The sequence below is a fragment of the Oncorhynchus nerka genome, linkage group LG9b (genome assembly GCF_034236695.1).
Source record: "Oncorhynchus nerka isolate Pitt River linkage group LG9b, Oner_Uvic_2.0, whole genome shotgun sequence".
In the NCBI taxonomy this organism is placed as follows: Eukaryota; Metazoa; Chordata; class Actinopteri; order Salmoniformes; family Salmonidae; genus Oncorhynchus; species Oncorhynchus nerka.
The window spans coordinates 44,336,896-44,356,782 of record NC_088424.1 but is presented as its reverse complement, the minus strand read 5'-3'; the positions used below and the strand labels follow the sequence as shown (position 1 = coordinate 44,356,782).

General features: G+C 40.1%; 1 protein-coding gene across 1 annotated transcript; it reads right to left on the bottom strand.

The window, feature by feature from the left end:
* Nucleotides 1-5,810: 5,810 nt before the first annotated feature.
* LOC115114009 (ras-responsive element-binding protein 1-like) lies at nt 5,811-19,218 on the bottom strand. The gene is made up of 4 exons (XM_029641943.2): nt 18,771-19,218; nt 14,704-15,411; nt 13,574-14,401; nt 5,811-12,984 (listed from the first exon to the last, which is right to left on the bottom strand). Exons 1-4 carry the CDS (start codon nt 19,033-19,035, stop codon nt 12,035-12,037), a joined length of 2,751 nt encoding a protein of 916 aa, XP_029497803.1. The 5' UTR covers nt 19,036-19,218; the 3' UTR covers nt 5,811-12,034.
* Nucleotides 19,219-19,887: the final 669 nt, after the last annotated feature.

Below are 19,887 nucleotides of genomic sequence, written 5' to 3'. Positions count from 1 at the left end.
GTCCTTCACAATAAAGGTCCCTCACGTTGATAACCTACAATCCATGAAGAACAACATATATATTTTGCTCCGTCAATTTAGTACAACAATATTTCAACACACAACAAAACTCACAAAAGACAAGAGATAAGTTACTAAAGACAACAAATAAAAGAGGACTTAACTATAAACTAAAGTTGTGTTATAAATTCAGTAATAGGTAAAAAAGTCAGTTGAAAGATTAAACAGTCATTGGGGAAAAAAGTGTTATGGGTGTAAGATGGCACAGTGATGCCGCCTGTTGGTAAACGTTAATTACTGCGATACCCGGAAGTGTTGCAATGTACTGAACTGGTTACTCGCATCAATGCCTCTGCCTCGTCATTTAACGTCCAAACAGAAAGATTCTTATAACGTTTTTTTTATTTTATTTTTTTTAAATATAACGGAGAATAGGTAATATAGCTAAACATGACCTCAAGTGAAGTTTGCTATATCTACAAAAGAAAATGTATGAAAACTAAGAGGAACATTGGACTAGATCAAAACATGAACATATCCTCTGCAGCAGAAGTAACTCTGGGTCTTCCTTTGCTGTGGCGGTCCGTGAGAGCCAGTTTCATCATAGCGCTTCATGGTTTTTGTGACTGCACTTGAAGAAACTTTCAAAGTTCTTGAAATGTCTCGGATTGACTGACCTTCATGTCTTAAAATAATGATGGACTGTTGTTTCTCTTTGCTTATTAGCCATAATAAGGACTTGGTCTTTTACCAAATAGGGCTATCTTCTGTATACCACCCCTACAGCACAACTGATTGGCTCAAACGCATTAAGAAGGAAAGAAATTCCACAAATTAACTTTTAACAAGGCACACCTGTTAATTGAAATTCATTCCAGGTGACTACCTCATGAAGCTGGTTGAGAGAATGCCAAGAATGTGCATTACTGTCAACAAGGCAAAGGGTGTCTACTTGGAAGAATCGCAAATATATTTTGATTTGTTAAACACTTTTCTGGTTACTACATGATTCCATGTGTTATTTCATAGTTTTGATGTCTTCACTATTATTTTTACAATGTAGAAAATAGTAAAAACATTATTTCTTTAAACTTGAATGAGTAGGTGTGTCCAAACTTTTGACTGGTACTGTATGTATATGTATATATAGCTATAGAAATGCATTTATTGATGTCTACATTCATTTTTAACACGTTTGTTATATAACATACACCTTAATGCATACTTTTAAACTATATTATGTAAGCTAAACATAAACATGATTATATAAACACATTTTTTTGTACTAATGTTACTGTCCCCACTACAGCAACTAAAAATATATGTCGTTTTGTCCTTGAAACATTTAATTGAAATACTGTAGAATTCCATTCATTGCTATGGAGGACTGCTCCTACTGAGGAAAGCCAATATGGCCGACCGGTGGCTTCAAAGCCTCTCAATGGCCAATACCTCGCATCAGCAGTTCGGGGTTTATATACATCATTGTTGCCGATCCAGTAGTGACGAACCTACCGATTCTACATGTAGAATCACAATACTTGTCCGTGGCCAACAACTTAAATTTGAGTTAATCAGGGAGCACAAACCCACACTTCGAGGAGCCTAAAACAAAAGAGAAAAGCACCACCACTTTTTAAAAAAAAATCTATTTATCTACATTTTACATTTACATTTAAGTCATTTAGCAGACGCTCTTATCCAGAGCGACTTACAAACTATTTTTTCTAAGGTCATCAATGGATTATGGAAGTATAGGATATGGATCAGCAGCTCAGACATCTTTAAAAAAGCTAGATGTTATCCAGCCCCAAGCCCTAAGAATATGTTGTGGAGCACTTAGGACCTCTTCGGTGGCAGCGATGCAGGTAGAGTTGGGAGAGATGCCATTAAGGTTAAGAAGACAACAGCAAGCCATGACATATTACGTAAATCTACAAGGACATGAGGTTACACATCCTCCTAGAGTGCTGGGAACATGAACAAAATCTGAATACAATATTTGGGTGGATAGGCAATTGCATGGCGAGAGAGATGGGGTTGTTTAACCCCTCTGTGGTTCTTCCTGCTATCCCACCTTGGTTTCTCCCTCAACCGGGGATAGACCTAGAGTTGCTTGAGAGGCTAAGAGCTGTTGAGGAAGGAGTAGATTCAGTTGTAAGTGAACATTTAAGAACACAGTAACTATGCTTTCTTTAATATATTCACAGATGGATCTAAGGACCCTAAAACAGGAAGGGCAGGAGTAGCTTTTAGTGTTCCTGAGTTTAATGTGGCAGTGGCAAAAAGAGCAACGGATAATTTATCTGTTTACACAATGAGGTTGTTGGCTTTACTATTGGCTGCAGAGTGGGTGGAGGAGGTGTGGCCAGACAGGGTAGTCATCTGCTCTGACTCCTGTACAGCACTGATGAGTTTAAAGTCATGTGTGTCCCAGAGCAGACAGGATCTATTGTATGAGGTTTTTTGAATTGGTGATGTTTCTCTGGGTACCAACTCATGTGGAAGTAGAGGGGAATGAGGAAGTGGATATTATCGCCAAGAAGACTCTTAAACATCCTAATGTCGAGATGGAATTTTCAATCAGTAGCGGTCCAAAGATTATCTATTTTATTGACAAGATATTCGAGTGACCGCTCTAACGATGGAAATACATTTTGTATAGATTAATCAGAACATGACGACTATATCGACTTTAAATCTTAAAGTTCCTGAACATTCAAGGAAAGACACACTTTTTCTAAATGGAACTTTAATCATTATCATGACAGCAAATAAGACAATCCTGAATGAGAATAAAATAACAATACTTTCTAATGTTATAGACCTACTTTAAAAACTATACAAATTCTTAGCGTCACAAACTGGAATTCCAAAGTGAGGTTGAAAGTCATCAATTGATATAATATAGTGATTATATAACATTAACACAAACTGAACCTATAAGACAATGCAGTAAAATAAGCTTATATGTTGAGTTCTGATGGGGTATGACAGATGGAAAAAAGCTCATGAGGCATTCATAAATGATTTTCTTCAAGAATTAAAGGGTATATTGTGACATCGTGACTTCCGGACTTGTCTCCCTGCTGTTTGTTGCTACTTGGCTACCTGCCAAACTTTAAAGTTTTTACTTTTAATAGTGCTAAACACGGCTGCTAGAATCCTGACTAGAACCAAAACATTTGATCATATTACTCCAGTGCTAGCCTCTCTACACTGGCTTCCTGTTAAGGCTAGGGCTGATTTCAAGGTTTTGTGTGAGATGTGTATGCCTTTAAGGCTAGGGCTGATTTCAAGGTTTTACTGCTAACCTACAAAGCGTTACATGGCCTTCCTCCTACCTATCACTCTGATTTGGTCCTGCCGTACATACCTACATGTACGCTACGGTCACAAGATGCAGGCCTCCTAATTGTCCCTAGAATTTCAAGGCAAACAGCTGGAGGCAGGGCTTTCTCCTATAGAGCTCCATTTTTTATAGCATGGTCTGCTCATCCATGTGAGAAACGCAGACTTGGTCTCGACTTTTAAGTCTTTACTGAAGACTCATCTCTTCAGTAGGTCCTATGATTGAGTGTAGTCTGGCCCGGCAAGGCACTGGAGTGACAAATCACCCTTGCTGTCCCTGCCTGGTCGGTTCCCCTCTCTCCACTGGGATTATATACCTCTAACCCCATTACGGGGGCTGAGTCACTGGCTTACTAGTGCTCTCCCATGCCGTCCCTAGGAGGGGTGCGTCATTTGAGTGGGTTGAGTCATTGATGTGATCTTCCTGTCCGGTTTTGCGCCCCCTCAGGCGGTGGAGATCTTGGTGGGCTATTTTCAGCTTTGTCTGTTGGGTAATAAGTTGGTGGTCTGTTGATATCCCTGTAGTGGTGTGGGGGCTGTGCTTTGGCAAAGTGTGTGGGGTTATATCCTACCTGATTGGCCATGTCAGGGGTATCGTTGGACGGGGCCACAGGAAATTTCAAAGTGACCCCGAACTTTTGAACGGTAGTGTACAGTTGAAGTGGGAAATTTACGTACATTTACATTTACATTTAAGTCATTTAGCAGACGCTCTTATCCAGAGCGACTTACAAATTGGTGCGTTCACCTTATGACATCCAGTGGAACAGCCACTTTACAATAGTGCATCTAAATCTTTTAAGGGGGGTGAGAAGGATTACTTTATCCTATCCTAGGTATTCCTTAAAGAGGTGGGGTTTCAGGTGTCTCCGGAAGGTGGTGATTGACTCCGCTGTCCTGGCGTCGTGAGGGAGTTTGTTCCACCATTGGGGGGCCAGAGCAGCGAACAGTTTTGACTGGGCTGAGCGGGAACTGTACTTCCTCAGTGGTAGGGAGGCGAGCAGGCCAGAGGTGGATGAACGCAGTGCCCTTGTTTGGGTGTAGGGCCTGATCAGAGCCTGGAGGTACTGAGGTGCCGTTCCCCTCACAGCTCCGTAGGCAAGCACCATGGTCTTGTAGCGGATGCGAGCTTCAACTGGAAGCCAGTGGAGAGAGCGGAGGAGCGGGGTACGTGAGAGAACTTGGGAAGGTTGAACACCAGACGGGCTGTGGCGTTCTGGATGAGTTGTAGGGGTTTAATGGCACAGGCAGGGAGCCCAGCCAACAGCGAGTTGCAGTAATCCAGACGGGAGATGACAACGTACACCTTAGCCAAATACATTTAAACTCAGTCTTTCACAATTCCTGACATTTAATCAGAGTAAAAATTCCCTGTCTGAAGCAGAATACCATTAACTGGGGGGGTTATTACTTTTTATTGAAGGAATATGTTGAAGGTTTTTGTTGTTGTTGAAGGAATATGCTCATCTTTTACTATTTGTCTTTCTTGCCTTTTGTAGAGGAAGATGGAGAACCCATACTGTGCAGAGGCAGGAGCCACATACACGCACAAACAATGGTTACTGCTTTTATGTTGCCATTTAGACTAAGATATTTTGTGCCAAATAGAATGACCTCTGTTTTATCTATTGTTTAATTGAAGGAAGTTCTGTGACATCCAGTTATTATCACACACAAGTTCTCATTCCTGTTACTCAGCGCTCATTCCTGTTACTCAGCGCTCATTCCTGTTACTCAGCTCTCATTCCTGTTACTCAGCTCTCATTCCTGTTACTCAGCTCTCATTCTTGTTACTCAGCTCTCATTCCTGTTACTCAGCGCTCATTCCTGTTACTCAGCGCGATCTGCATGGAGGAATGGGCCAAAATACCAGCAACAGTGTATGAAAACCTTGTGAAGACCTTTGTCATTGCCAACAAAGGGTATATAATAAAGTATTGAGATAAACTTTTGTTATTGACCAAATTCTTATTTTCCACCATAATTTGCAAATAAATTAATTAAAAATCCTACAATGTGATTTTCTGGATTTTTCTCTCTCATTTTGTCTGTCATAGTTGAAGTGTACCTATGATGAAAATTACAGGCCTCTCATCTTTTTAAGTGGGAGAACTTGCACAATTGGTGGCTGACTAAATACTTTTTTGCCCCACTGTATATAACAACGTTCCAACCTTGTTTAGCATCTAGTCCAAAATGTGACATTATTCCACTATTTGTATCAATTTGCATCAGTTTCAATGGGGAACTTTTATTTTGAAGGCAAACCGCAAACACCACTATTGTGGCTAATCCTTATTGGGGCTACAGTCCAAGGTTTGGCTCCAAGCTAATTGTCCAATTCTTTGTTACTGTAAATACTAGAGAAGTGAGCACCAAATTTGCATGGGCAGAAATAGGAATCTCATATGTGTTTTTTTTATTACTGTCAACAAGTAAAAAACAGTGAACCCACAAGATTTGCATTCAGAATTTTACATTTATTAAAGAATACACCAGCAGATACGAAACAACAAAGCAAATTTAAGAGTGCGTTTTTGAACATAGGAAATCTAGCATTTGAACTACTCAACGAGTACGGTTACATGCACACAATAATGCGATTGTGAATCGTCTGATTAATATAATAATTTGATTAAAACGTTTACATGCTTTGCAAGAAGAGCCATTTCCCTAATAATCTTGTTTACATGGACATCTTCAAATCAGGCTACCCGATGGCACTGATAAATGCAGAAAATTGCCAACTAAAATAAACATTCTACCACAGTGACCATGTTATTTTTGTGAGGCATATTTGATTAGAGTTCAGACATATAAAAGTTTGTGAAAACTACTTCTAAGACCCGTTGTTCTGAACTCACTTCACTCGCACTAAAGAGTGAGGCTCGCTCGGCTGGCGCAAGCACATGTGCAGATCAAATACACAGGTAGAATGCTGATTAAGTCCAGGAACCACACCCTAACAGAGATGTATTTTTTTACACTTAAAACAACTTTTACTAGTTGAATGTAGCCAAATGTTTTTTTTTACTAATATGCAAATGAGGCTATACATAATTAAATATGCACATACAACATAAATAAATTTTTCTGGACACTGAATTGAAGTCAGCCTAAATATTTTAATTTAATTTTAAGACAGTCCAGCACCAGACTTGTCCAGAGCAGATTGTGGATAAATATTTTTTTTCTTCATCTTTCTATCAGTAAAATAAAGATATTTACATTTTTACAAATAAAATGTTACCTAGAATAAAACATGTACAGCATATCAACAATTCCCTCTGGGCAAGTCTGGATAATAGATCTAAGGATAACCAAACAAAGTGGTGAATGCTGATGCTGCTGAAAAGGAGTTGGCATGTGGTAAGTCTGACTTTCAGGAAATGGCAGTTAAAGAGGAGTATACTGAATTAAGAGTACCAAACACCAAAACCCTATTTAGACCCAATCCTCATCTCTTCAAAGTAAGTTACTAAATGAAGTACAGTTTTGTAACATTCTCTATGAAATGGGCTTGGAAATTGTGTAATTCAATGTAGTGAGCTTTGAAATGACTGATGCATGTCCGGTTGAGCTAACGTGCGCTAATATGATTAGCATGACATAAGTAACAAGAAGATTTCCCAGGACATAGACATGTCTTATATGGTCAGAAAGCTTAAATTCTTGTTAATCTAACTGCACCGTCCAATTTACAGTAGCTATTACAGTGAAAAATATCATGCTATTGTTTGAGGAGAGTGCACAACAACAAAACTATTAATCACGGCAACTGGTTTGATACATTCACCTCTGAAGGTAAATAATGTACTTACATTCAGTAATCTTGCTCTGATATGTCACCCTGAGGGTCCCAGAGATCAAATGTAGTATAGTTCTGTTTGATAAAATCCGTTTTTATATTCAAATGTAGGAACTGGGTTCCCCACCATCTAGATGTGTGAAGGTTAGTGTTTCTGTAGGGAAGCTAATTATCCTTCATTTATGACATTCCTGGGAGTGTGTAAACTTAAATTTCGTATTACCATAACATTTTTGTATGTTGTCTATAGTTATGCACTTGAAAATGTATCAATTGACCAATTCGGCACAGTTGGGCAGACTTGATACAACATTGTGAACAGTAATGCAATGGTTCATTGGATCAGTTTAAAACTTTGCACATACACTGCTCCCATCTAGTGGCCAAAATCTAAATTTCTCCTACACTGCTAAGTGATATAATGGCCTCTCTCTTGCATTTCAAAGATGGAACAAAAAATAAAAATAGAAAAGTTTTTCTTTGTATTATCTTTTACCAGATCTAATGTGTTATATTCTCCTTCATTCATTTCACATTTCCACAAACTTGTTATTAGGAATTTGCATATCCTTGCTTCAGGTACTGAGCTAAATAAAGGGAGTTAGATTTGGGTATGTCATTTTAGGCAAAAAAAAATGAAAATAAAAGGGTCCGATCCTTTTAAGGCGTTCTAATAATTAGAAAGATTACTCAGAAAACCAGGTGTTTTAATCGGCGTATGCCTTCAATTTTGACCTTACGCCGATTAAGATAAAACGCCTTACTCTGCTTACATGACTATTGCATAATATGCTTACTTACATAATCAGTTTAATATTGAATTATTACTGTGCATGTAAACATACCCATTGAGTAATAAACAACCCTACCATCAACGTCTTCATACAAAACAAATAGATATGTAGCCCACATGTTAAATTGGATCATTGATCCATACGTTTGATGCAGGAAGAAAAGTAAAACGTTGAATAATTAAATAGTTTTTCCTTAAAAACACCTTTTTCCCCCCCCTCCCTTCTATATACATTATTGGAGAGATACCTGATGACAACTTTATAAACTAAGAACTACTAAAAATGTTCATTTTTCCATAGCCCCAGCATTTGAATATCTTTAACATCCTTTGGGCTCCCGAGTGGTGCAGCAGTCTAAGGCCCTGCATCTCAGTGCAAGAGGTGTCACTACAGTCCCTGGTTCGAATCCAGGCTGCATCACATCCGGCCGTGATTGGGAGTCCCATAGGACTCCCATTGGCCCAGCGTCGTCCAGGTTTGGCCGGGGTAGGCTGTCATTGTAAATAAGACTTTGTTCTTAACTGACTTGACTTTGTTCAATAAAGGATTTTTTTTTTTTTTAAACACACAAAATGTATTGGAAACAAATATGACATCTTATCACAATTTAGTTGGACTTCTAAACTGTTACCAATAGCAGCCAAATGTCCCATACTCATTAACCGGTTTTGATGAGGACGAAACAACTTTCATTTAGGGTGCATCCCAAATTATAATCCATTTCTTACATAGTACACTACTTTGGTCTCTGGTCAAAGATAGTGTACTACAGTGGTAGTGTACTACAGTGGTAGTGTACTACAGTGGTAGTGTACTACAGTGGCAAGAAAAAGTATGTGAACCCTTTTGGAACTACCTGGACTTCTGCATAAATTGGTCATCAAATGTTATCTGATCTTCATCTAAGTCACAACAAGAGGACAAACAGTCAGCTTCAACTAACACACAAAAAATGATATGTTTTCATGTCTTTATTGAACACGCTGTGTAAACATTCACAGTGCAAGGTGGAAAAAGTATGTGAACCCTTGGATTTAATAACAGGTTGACCCTCCTTTGGCAACAAAACATTGTATGTAGTTGCGGATCAGACCTGCACAACGGTCAGGAGTCATTTTAGACCATTCCTCTTTACAAAACTGTTTCAGTTCAGCAATATTCTTGGGATGTCTGGTGTGAACCACACACGAGGTCATGCCACAGCATCTCAAATCGGGTTGAGGTCAGGACTGACTGAGCTACTCCAGGTGTATTTTCTTCTGTTGAAGCCATTCTGTTGTTTTGGGTCATTGTCCTGTTGCATCACCCAACTTCTGTTGAGCTTCAATTGGCAGACAGATAGCCTAACATTCTCCTGCATAATGTATTGATCAACAGAAAAATGATTTTGCAAGTTTAAGTTGTCCAGGCCCTGAGGCAGCAAAGCAGCCCCAAACCATGATGCTCCCTCCACCATACTTTACAGTTGGGATGAGGTTTTGATGTTGGTGTGCTGTGCCTTTTTTCTCCACACATAGTGTTGTGTTCCTTCCAAACAACTCAAATGCAGTTTCATCTGTCCACAGAATATGTTGCCAGTATCGCTGTGGAACATCCAGGTTCTCTTTTGCAAAAATGTTTTTTTTTGGACAGCAGTGGCTTCTTCCGTGGTGTCCTCCCATGAACACCATTCTTGCTTAGCGTTTTACATATCGTAGACTCAGATGTTATCATGTTCCAGAGTCTTCAGCTGACACTCTAGGATTCTTCTTAACCTCATTGAGCATTATGCACTGTGCTCTTGCAGTAATCTTTGCAGGGACAGCCACTCTCTTAGGGAGAGTAGCAACTAGAGGTCGACCGATTATGATTTTTCAATGCCGATACAGATTATTGGAGGACCAAAAAAGCTGATATCGATTAATCTGACAATTTTTATATATATATATAAAATAATGACAATTACAACTATACTGAATGAACACTTATTTTAATAGATCAATAAAATCAATTAAGTATCAAATAAATAATGAAACATGTTCAATTTAGTTTAAATAATGCAAAAACAAAGTTTTGGAGAAGGAAGTAAAAGTGCAATATGTGCCATGTAAAAAAGCTAACGTTTCAGTTCCTTGCTCAGAACATATGAAAGCTGGTGGTTCCTTTTAACATGAGTCTTCAATATTCCCAGATAAGACGTTTTAGGTTGTAGTTATTATAGGAATTATAGGACTATTTCTCTCTATACCATTTGTATTTCATATACCTTTGACTATTGGATGTCCTAATAGGTACTTTAGTATTGCCAGCCTAATCTCAGGAGTTGATAGGCTTGAAGTCATAAACAGCTCAATGCTTGAAGCACAGAGAAGAGCTGCTGGCAAATGCAGGAAAGTGCTGTTTGAATGAATACTTACGAGCCTGCTGCAACCTACCATCACTCAGTCAGACTGCTCTATCAAATCATAGACTTAATTATAATATAACACACAGAAATACGAGCCTTAGGTCATTAATATGGTCAAATCCGGAAACTATCATTTATAAAACAAAACGTTTATTCTTTCAGGGAAATACGGAACCGTTCCGTATTTTATCTAAATGGGTGGCATCCATAAGTGTAAATATTGCTGTTACATTGCACAACTTTCAATGTTATGTCATAATTAAGTACAATTCTGGCAAATTAGTTCGCAATGAGCCAGGCGGCCCAAACTGTTGCATATACCTTGACTCTGAGTGCAATAAACGCAAGAGAAGTGACAATTTGCCATTTTCTTTTAACTAAATATGCAGATAAAAAAATATATAGTTCTGTGTATTGGTTTTAAGAAAGGCATTGATGTTTATGGTTAGGTACATTTGTGCAACGATTGTGATTTTTGCAAATGCGCTTTTGTTAGATCATCCCCGTTTGGCGAAGTTGGCTGTCTTTGTTAGGAAGAAATGGTCTTCACACAGTTCGCAACGAGCCAGGTGGCCCAAACTGCTGCATATACCCCGACTCTGTTGCACAGAACGCAAGAGAAGTGACACAATTTCCCTAGTTAAAAGAAATTCATGTTAGCAGGCAGTATTAACTAAATATTTCCGGTTTAAAAATATATACTTGTGTATTGATTTTAAAAGGCATTGATGTTTATGGTTAGGTACACATTGGTGCAACGACAGTGCTTTTTTCACGAATGCGCTTGTTAAATCACCCATTTGGAACAGTAGGCTGTGATTCAATGTTAAATTAACAGGCAGCGCATCAATTATATGCAACGCAGGACAAGCTAGATAAACTAGTAATATCATCAACCATGTGGAGTTAACTAGGGATTATGTTAAGATTGATTGTTTTTTATAAGATAAATTTAATGCTAGCTAGCACCTTACCTTGGCTCCTTGCTGCACTCGCATAACACGTAGTCAGCCGTCAAGCAGTCTCCCCGTGGAGTACAATGTAATCTGCCATTATCGGTGTCAAAAAAATGCAGATTACTGATTGTTATGAAAACTTGAAATCTGCCCTAATTAATCTGCCATTCCGATTAATCGGTCGACCTCTAGTAGCAACAGTGCTGAACTTTCTCCATTTATAGATAATTTGTCTTACCGTGGACTGATGAACATCAAGGCTTTTAGAGATACTTTTGTACCCCTTTCCAGCTTTATGCAAGTCAACTATTCTTAATCTTAGGTCTTCTGAGATGTTGTTTGTTCGAGGCGTGGTTGACAGCTTCTAGTGAATAGCAGAATGGCAGAGGAGCTCTAACCAACATCTCCAATCTCGTCTCGTTGATTGGACTCCAGGTTAGCTGACTCCTGACTCCAATGAGCTTTTGGAGAAGTCATTAGCCTCGGGGTTCACATACTTTTACCAACCTACACTGTGAATGTTTAAATTATGTATTCAATATAGACAAGAAAAATACAATAATTTGTGTATTATTAGTTTAAGCAGACTGTGTGTCTATTGTTGTGACTTAGATGAAGATCAGGTAACATTTTATGACCCTAATCCAGGTAATTCCAAAGGGTTCACATACTGTTTCTTGCAACTGTATAGGGAATAGGGTGCCATTTGAAATGCAAACAAATACGCTTTGGCCCTTGATTAACCTGTATGAAGTCTCTGATGAGCTTTCAGGCTGCTCTTCTGGGTGAAAGTCTTACCACATATCTCACAGCTGTAGGGCTTCTCACCAGTATGAGTGTGCAGGTGTCTTTCAAAATGACTATGGCGATCAAAACTCTTTCCACAAAAGGAGCATATGAAACATCTATTTCTTGTGTCGTCTGTAGTGGCACTGGTTCCCTCTGTACTGTCAAAACTGTCTATGCCAAGGGCAAATAAAATCCCCTCTTGACTGTAGTTTGGTTCTGTGATGTACGCTCTCATTGCAGTTTCCTCCTCTACAGGTAGTGGTGACGGTGGTACCCGGTCCTGAAACCTAGGTAGTACTGTTCCATCACCATCCTCCCTGTTCCTTGCATGTAGAACCACCCCTGCATACTGCTCTTGCTCAATCACATCCAACTTGTCTTTCTCATCCTGAAAAGACAAGTGTTGAAGTTCCACCTCTCTAGAAGCTGACGTATAGAACCCGTGGTGGTGGTGCAGTCCATCAAAAGGACTGTGATGGTATTTGACACTGGGTGAAACAGGATGGGAGTTCTGCTGCTTTGTCGCATCGAAGGAGCAACCTGGATTTAGTGATCCAGACTCCATATCACTGTGCCTCTCTGTGAAAGATCTACACAGCTGACTCTCCCTCTCATCCATGACATACTCTGGGTCGTCCTGGTAACCTGGTCGCTCTGTGCTTTGTTGGTGTTGAGGTCCTGACTGACTGAGTATCTGGGATTCAAACTGCTTCTCTTTCTCTGCGCCCCCCACCAACCCCTGCCCCCTGCCCTCCTCCTCCTCACTGTGCCCGGAGCTAGGCTGTGCTTCAGCAGATGAGGGCTGATCCCTCAGTTCCCCTGGGTTCTCCGAGGGTCTAGGATAAACGTCAGGCTTTTTATCATCTAGCGGAGGTAGACCCGTTAGCATGTCAGCGCCGTCTGTTTGACAGGAGAATAAAAAGTATTGAGTGAATTAATTGTTTAACGGCATCTTAAACCACTGATGAAGAACAGGAAAACACTTTGTATCCATCCCAAAATGGCACCCTATTCTGTATGTAGTGTACTACTATTGATTAGAGCCCTTGGGGTCCTGGTCAATAGCAGTACACTATGAAGGGAACAGGGTTCCATGTAGTGTACTACTATTGATTAGAGCCCTTGGGGTCCTGGTCAATAGCAGTGCACTATGAAGGGAACAGGGTTCCATGTAGTGTACTACTAATGATTAGAGCCCTTGGGGTCCTGGTCAATAGCAGTACACTATGAAGGGAACAGGTTACATTAAGGATGCAGCCTTATTTATATAACAGACATACTGTCTGTTAATTACAGAATAATTCACTGATTTATGCATTTAAGAGAGTTAGTTTTTCATGTATTTCAAAAAAAAAAAAATATTATTCTAGTCTCTTACCTCTGAGTCTTCAGATGCCCTTTGAGGCTACCCTATGGGCCCTAGTCAGAAGTAATACATACATGGAATTGTCTATGACCTATAACCTAATAAGTGATTCTAGTCTCTTACCTCTGTGAGTCTTCAGATGTCCTTTGAGGCTACCCTTCTGGTTGAAACACCTTCCACATATGTCACAACTATACGGTTTCTCACCCGTATGAATTCGCTGGTGCCTTTCCAGATGACCAACACGCTCAAAAACCTTCCCACAGAATGAGCAGATGAAGCACTTCTTGTCCTTGGTGACTCCTTGGAAGGTTTTCAACTTCCTTTCCGGAAAACTGGAGAAGATGGGAGGATGGTTCAGAGAAGCCCCGTCCGTGACCTGCGAGTTTGGCTGTACTGTACCGTCACTTGCTATCAAGAGTGTGTCTGAAGGTCCATAATGTTGCTGTCTGAGCTGTAAAATCATATCCTCGCTGACATCTACATATGGTTTCCCTGGAGATGAAGCACTGCTACATGACGCCTCCACCCTTCCTGGGACAGGAAGTACAGGAGAGTGATCAGTGAGACACTGGGAGTTCTGACCTGAACTGGGAGGTACAGGAGAGTGATCAGTGAAACACTTGGAGTTCTGACCTGAACTGATGAAATATTCTGAATTACTCGTCTCCATATCGTTGTCTGCATGTGAACTGGACATCCACGGCCGGCCGTCTCTCTCGTACGTTGACAAGTCATCATCCAGTTGCTGTTCTGCTCTCCCTGCAGTCTGTTCTCCTGCTTTATGATCTAGTGTCTGGAATGCATCCTTCTCCTCCCCTGGCTCAGACTTCATGGGCATCTGAGGAGCAGTTTGGAACACTTCGTACTTTCCGTTGCAACGCTCTTCCTCAGACTGACGTCCATCCAGGAGAGGCTTCTCTTCGTTGTTAGCTAGTCCGTCCATCGATACTGTGTGGAAAGATCACATTTGATTGATAAAATATTGATGCATCGGTCATGTCCTACATTAGCACCCTATTATAGGGGTCTGGTCAAAAGTAGTGCACTACGTAGGAAAAAGGGTATCATTTGGAGTGTACATGGAATGATATGTTGTAAAATTGTGTGCTATCTGCCGTCATTAGCTAGTGATTCTAGTCTCTTACCTCTGAGTCTTCAGATGCCCTTTGAGGCTACCCTATGGGCCCTAAGTAATGCATAAATGGAATTGTCTATGACCTATAACCTAATAAGTGACTCCAATCTCTTACCTCTGTGAGTCTTCAGATGTCCTTTGAGGCTACCCTTCTGGTTGAAACACCTTCCACATATGTCACAGCTATACGGTTTCTCACCCGTATGAATTCGCAGATGTCTTTCAAGATGGCTGTAACGTTCAAAACTCTTTCCACACAGTGTGCAAATGAAGTGTTTATTAACCTGGAAAAATCTCTTGGTCCTCGCTCTCCTTGCCGTATTGTAATTCGGGCCAAAACCGAATTCACTTTGAGGGTCTGGGTTTGACTTTACCGTGCCGTCGCTTGTTCTCCTGAGCGCTTCTGACTGCCTATAACGTTGTTGCTGTCTGAGTTGTAAAATCATATCCTCTCTGACATTTGACTCCAAATATGGTTTCCCTGGAAATGAAACACTGCTGCATGAAGCTGCCGTCATTCCGGAAGGTTCAGGAGAGTGATCAGGGAGACACAGTGAGTTTGTCTCCATATCATTGTCTTCTTGTGTACCGGGCATCCACGGCTGGCTGTCTCTCTCGTACGTTGACAGTTCAACATCAAGACGATCCTCGTCTTTTCTCCTTGTAGTCTGCTCTTCCTGTTCACCCTCCCCTCCCGGCTCAATCTTGACCAGAGTCTCATCCGCAGGTCCAACGCCTTCATCCTTTCCATTGCCGTCTCCCTCAGGCTGCAGCTTCTCAACTGAGGTCCTCCTCACACAAGTGGTACCATTTTTACCAGGCCCTGTGGAAATATTCAGTCATCAATATCCTTCATTGTTTGTTTTAACAGTAATCCAAATGGATTTGGATTATACACACACACACAGCGTCATTATTGTTATTCTTATCGTGTTCTTTTTTTCTTCACTTTAGTTTATTTGGTAAATATTTTCTTAACTCTTTTTAAACTGCACTGTTGGTTAAGGGCTTGTAAGTAAGCATTTCACGGTAAGGTCTACACCCGTTGTATTTGGCACACGTGACAAATAAAGTTTGATTTGAGGCTGTGGGCGATTGGGATCAATGGTTGTAATGGTTTGTAAGAATAGATTATTTGATTTCACAATCCTACTATCATGATAGTGAGTAAGCCTCGTCCGAGCCAGGACGGCCCATAGGGCAAGAGCGTCCTGTTCCTATAGTGGGATGTACAAGTACAGCTAGGGGTCACATTGACCCCTAGAACCCCCCCCCCCACAGTAGAATAGTTTACTTATTCAATTGTTCAGACCGTCTCTGAGACAATATAATGTTCCTCTAAGGCTCCTTCAAATTGCGAGTGGAGAGAAATACGCCCAGTCGTTGTAGCCTACAATCTTAATACAGTTGCAGGGGGAAGTATTTTGATGTTTGGCTGAAAAACGTAGCCAAATTAAACTGCCTATTTCTCAGGCCCAGAATCTAGAATATGCAATATAATTGTGGGATTAGGATAGAAAACACTCTAAAGTTTACAAAACTGTCAAAATATTGTCAGTGAGTATAACAGAACTGATATTGCAGGCGAAAACCTGAGGAAAATCCAACCAGGAAGTGCCTCTTTTTTTGAAAGCTCCCTGTTACATTGCATGCCTTTCCTCCATTTAAAGGGATATCAACCAGATTCCTTTCCCTATGGCTTCCACATGGTGTGAACAGTCTTTAGACATAGTTTCAGCCTTTTATTCTGAAAAATTAGCGAGAACGATCACATCGCGTCAGTGGATGGCTGTGTGTCCCCAGAGTATTGCATGTGCAACAGCTTGGAGCAGACATTTTCTCTCTCGCTCTCTCCTATTGAAAAAGCTACGGTCCGGTTGAAATATTATCGATTATTTATTGTAAAAACAACCTGAGGATTGATTATAAAAAACATTTGACATGTTTCTACGAACTTTACGGATACTATTTGGAATTTGTCTGCCCGTCATGACCTGCACGAGCCTGTGGATTTCTTAACAAAACGTGCCAACCAAATGGAGTTTTTTTTTATATAAAATGATCTTTATCGAACAAAAGGAACATTTATTGTGTAACTGGAAGTCTTGTGAGTGCAAACATCCGAAGATCATAAAAGGTAAGCGATTCATTTGATTGCTTTTCTGACTTTCGTGACCAATCTACTTTGCTGCTAGCTGTTTGTAATGTTTTGTCTGCTGAGAGAGATGTCCTCACATAAACGCTTGGTTTGCTTACGCTGTAAAGCTTTTTTGAAATCTGACACGCCAGGTGGATTAACAACCAGCTAAGCTGGTTTTGCTATATTGCACTTGTGCTTTCATGAAAATGAAATATGTTTAATCATTTACTTTGAATTTGGCGCTCTGCAATTCAGCGGATGTTGACGAAAATGATCCCGCTAATGGGATGGGTGCGCCAAGAAGTTAAAAGACGATGATCACGGAGCCTTTCTGGTGCTATTAGGCTACACTTATTTCTCAAATCCCAATAAGATGGTGTCAAATGCACCATTTTATGAACTGAATTTTTAGCAGCAGCATTGTTAGCAGGCGCCAACGGGCATTGAATACATAGGGCTAAATGTGACACGGGTCCGGTGTAACAGCGAAGCCTACAATATATTCACAGTACATGATCCTTGGGTTGGCTGTGCGCCAGCGGAACACTTTTTTGGGACATTCGAATCATCAATATGTTGCTATAACTAGCAACAAGATAGCCTATGTTTAGACTTTAGACTTTGATCTAGCTAAAAAATGATCCCAGTGGTGGAAATGCAGATGGGAAACCTTCCGCCTATTTATTTCTTGCCAATATGCTGCATGAAGGTGAAATAAAATATATATTTTAAATACTTAAAATCAGTTGGTCTACATCATAATGCGTATTGCTAATTAGCACAGCTGCCTGATTTACTTAATTTAACCTTTATTTAATTAGGCAAGTCAGTTAAAGAACAAATTCTTATTTACAATGATGGCCTAGGAACAGTGGGTTATAACTGCCTTGTTCAGGAGCAGAACGACAGATTTTTACCTTGTCAGCTCGGGGATTTGATCCAACGCTCTAACCACTAGGCTACCTGATATTGACCAACATGTTATATTGGGCTCATTTCTTGAGGGGGAATTATATTTGAGATGTCAGCATCGTGTTGTTGGAGTAGGATTTCCTTCTAAAAAGGTCACCAGAACTGACTTTCTCACAGTCACCCCCCCCCAAAACTGTTAGGTTCTTCCGCAACCCCAAACTAGGAACCCCCTATCTCCCAAATCAACCACTGAGTACAACCCATGGACAGGATTCTTGTCTGTTGTAGGGCCCGACTCCCAATCCATCTCCTTAATGTGAGTGCTAAACAATCTGTGTTCAAATCAATGATTTATATATACACACTAGATGACTATTAGGGGGTGCTGTGTTGAAGCCATCGTGCCTCCATCTTGGCTCTCCCCCACCATTGTAAAGAAGTATTTTGGAAATGATAGAAAACGCATTTATTAATGTCGACATTCCTTTTTGCTACATGTATTTTATTACAGACACCTTATTGCACAGTTTTAAATTAGATTTAAATACATTAAAAGTTTTCCTTAAAGTCGTTTTTTGAAATTACTAAACGTTACTATCCCCACTACAACAATAAAAATACTTAAATGCATGTAATTTTGTTCTTGAAACATTTCATTGAAATACTGTAGAATTCCATTCATTGCTATGGAGGACTGCTCCTACTGAGGAGAGCCAATATGGCCGAACGGTGGCTTCAAAGCCTCTCAATGGACAATAAATAGCGTTTACAATCCAGGATGTACATATATCGTTTGTTCAAACCCTCAACCTTCCAATCTCAGGGCGTAGGCCTGCACTCTAACCACAAGGCCACTGAGTTGGTTATAATGATAGTCATTGCTATTCCTCTCCCATCCCATTGGGCAGTCTGAGATATGACTGGAGGACATGAGGCCTTCAAACTGCAAATTTTTTAGCCCGGGGCTAAATGTCGTGAGAACGTGTGTAGGCTGATTAAATAAGCCTAGTTACATTGTTTACCAGCGAAATGGTAATGTAATATTACTAGAACCCTAATGTGCCTTGCACAGTTAACTATTGATAATTGATTGATAGTAAAAGTGAGTTAGTACCACTACTTCGACCCACCTTTTCTCCCAAGATTCTCAGCAGCGACTGTTTGACCATGATGGATGCGTTTTCGAGGTTGAATCCCTCGAGCTCTTCGAAGCTCGCTGTCAAGTTGTTGTACATTCTTTTTCAGGACGTTGATTTCATTTTCCCGTCGACACATTTCCACACGTAACACAACTATGCCATCGTCGACTACTTTGCTAATTTCTGAAACCGCAGCTTTAGAAAGTACCTCTATGATGGAAGCGATCTGAGCCCGGAGAGAAACACTGCTCAACATTTTCAAACGTTTGCGAAAACTAAACAGAGATCGGTTGACTTCCGCAGAATATTTAAACTTCGTATCTAAGTAATATGCTAATAATGTTTTGAAAATGGTAAATATGCTAGCAACAATTTGATCCGTGTAGTTCTGAGCAGATAGCTACATGCACCGCTGTGAAGCAGGCAAGGATAACTAGTACTTCCGGATCACGGATTTTCGGAATCCTTCAGAATAAGAGTCTTGTCATGTATACTTTGTGAATGAATAATTAGGACGAAAATTATTGAAACTCTCCAGAATTATCTATATATCTTATTATTGTTATCATACAAATAGTAATTAAAAATAATTATATTAGATATGTGATTTATTTGTTTATTTTTTCAAGCCGAAATGGTCAACAATGTTTTTTTTGTGTGTACTCAGGAGCACTTCTAGTTTCCAAATCCACCCAGAGTTCAAACCCAGAGCATCGTCGGTGCTCATTTTGAGGCCCTTTAAGATCCAATAATCATCATTAGGATCATGTAGATCATTTACAGGTATGCCGTCAGTTTAACATTAACACGTCATCTACAGATCACATTGGTCGGAATTCGGCACCTCCATTATAAGGAAATCCAAGAGTGCAAGTCTGCTATGGAATGGAGTTTAATGTCATACTAGAAACAAACAAAGAGTAAGCTAAAATGATCAAATGTATTCCATTGTGATTAAGATATAGTCCTGAATTAGTCAGTCAGCAGAGTGTTAAAGTGATAGTACTAAAGTGCAGACTGGACGCTGGTTTTATGGACACAATCTCTAGTTTTTCCTGGACAGTGCTATATTTGTACCATTGAGGGCCAGTTTCCCAGACAGGCTGGA

What these genes read in the sequence shown, in the direction of transcription:
- LOC115114009 (XM_029641943.2), bottom strand. Translation starts at nt 19,035, where the DNA reads ATGTTGAGCAGTGTTTCTCTCCGGGCTCAGATCGCTTCCATCATAGAG. An exon ending in ACATCTGAAGACTCACAGAG is followed by an intron (nt 14,402 to 14,703) that starts GTAAGAGATTGG and finishes CTTTCCACACAG; the next exon opens with TATCGATGGACGGACTAGCT. An exon ending in ACATCTGAAGACTCACAGAG is followed by an intron (nt 12,985 to 13,573) that starts GTAAGAGACTAG and finishes CCTGTCAAACAG; the next exon opens with ACGGCGCTGACATGCTAACG.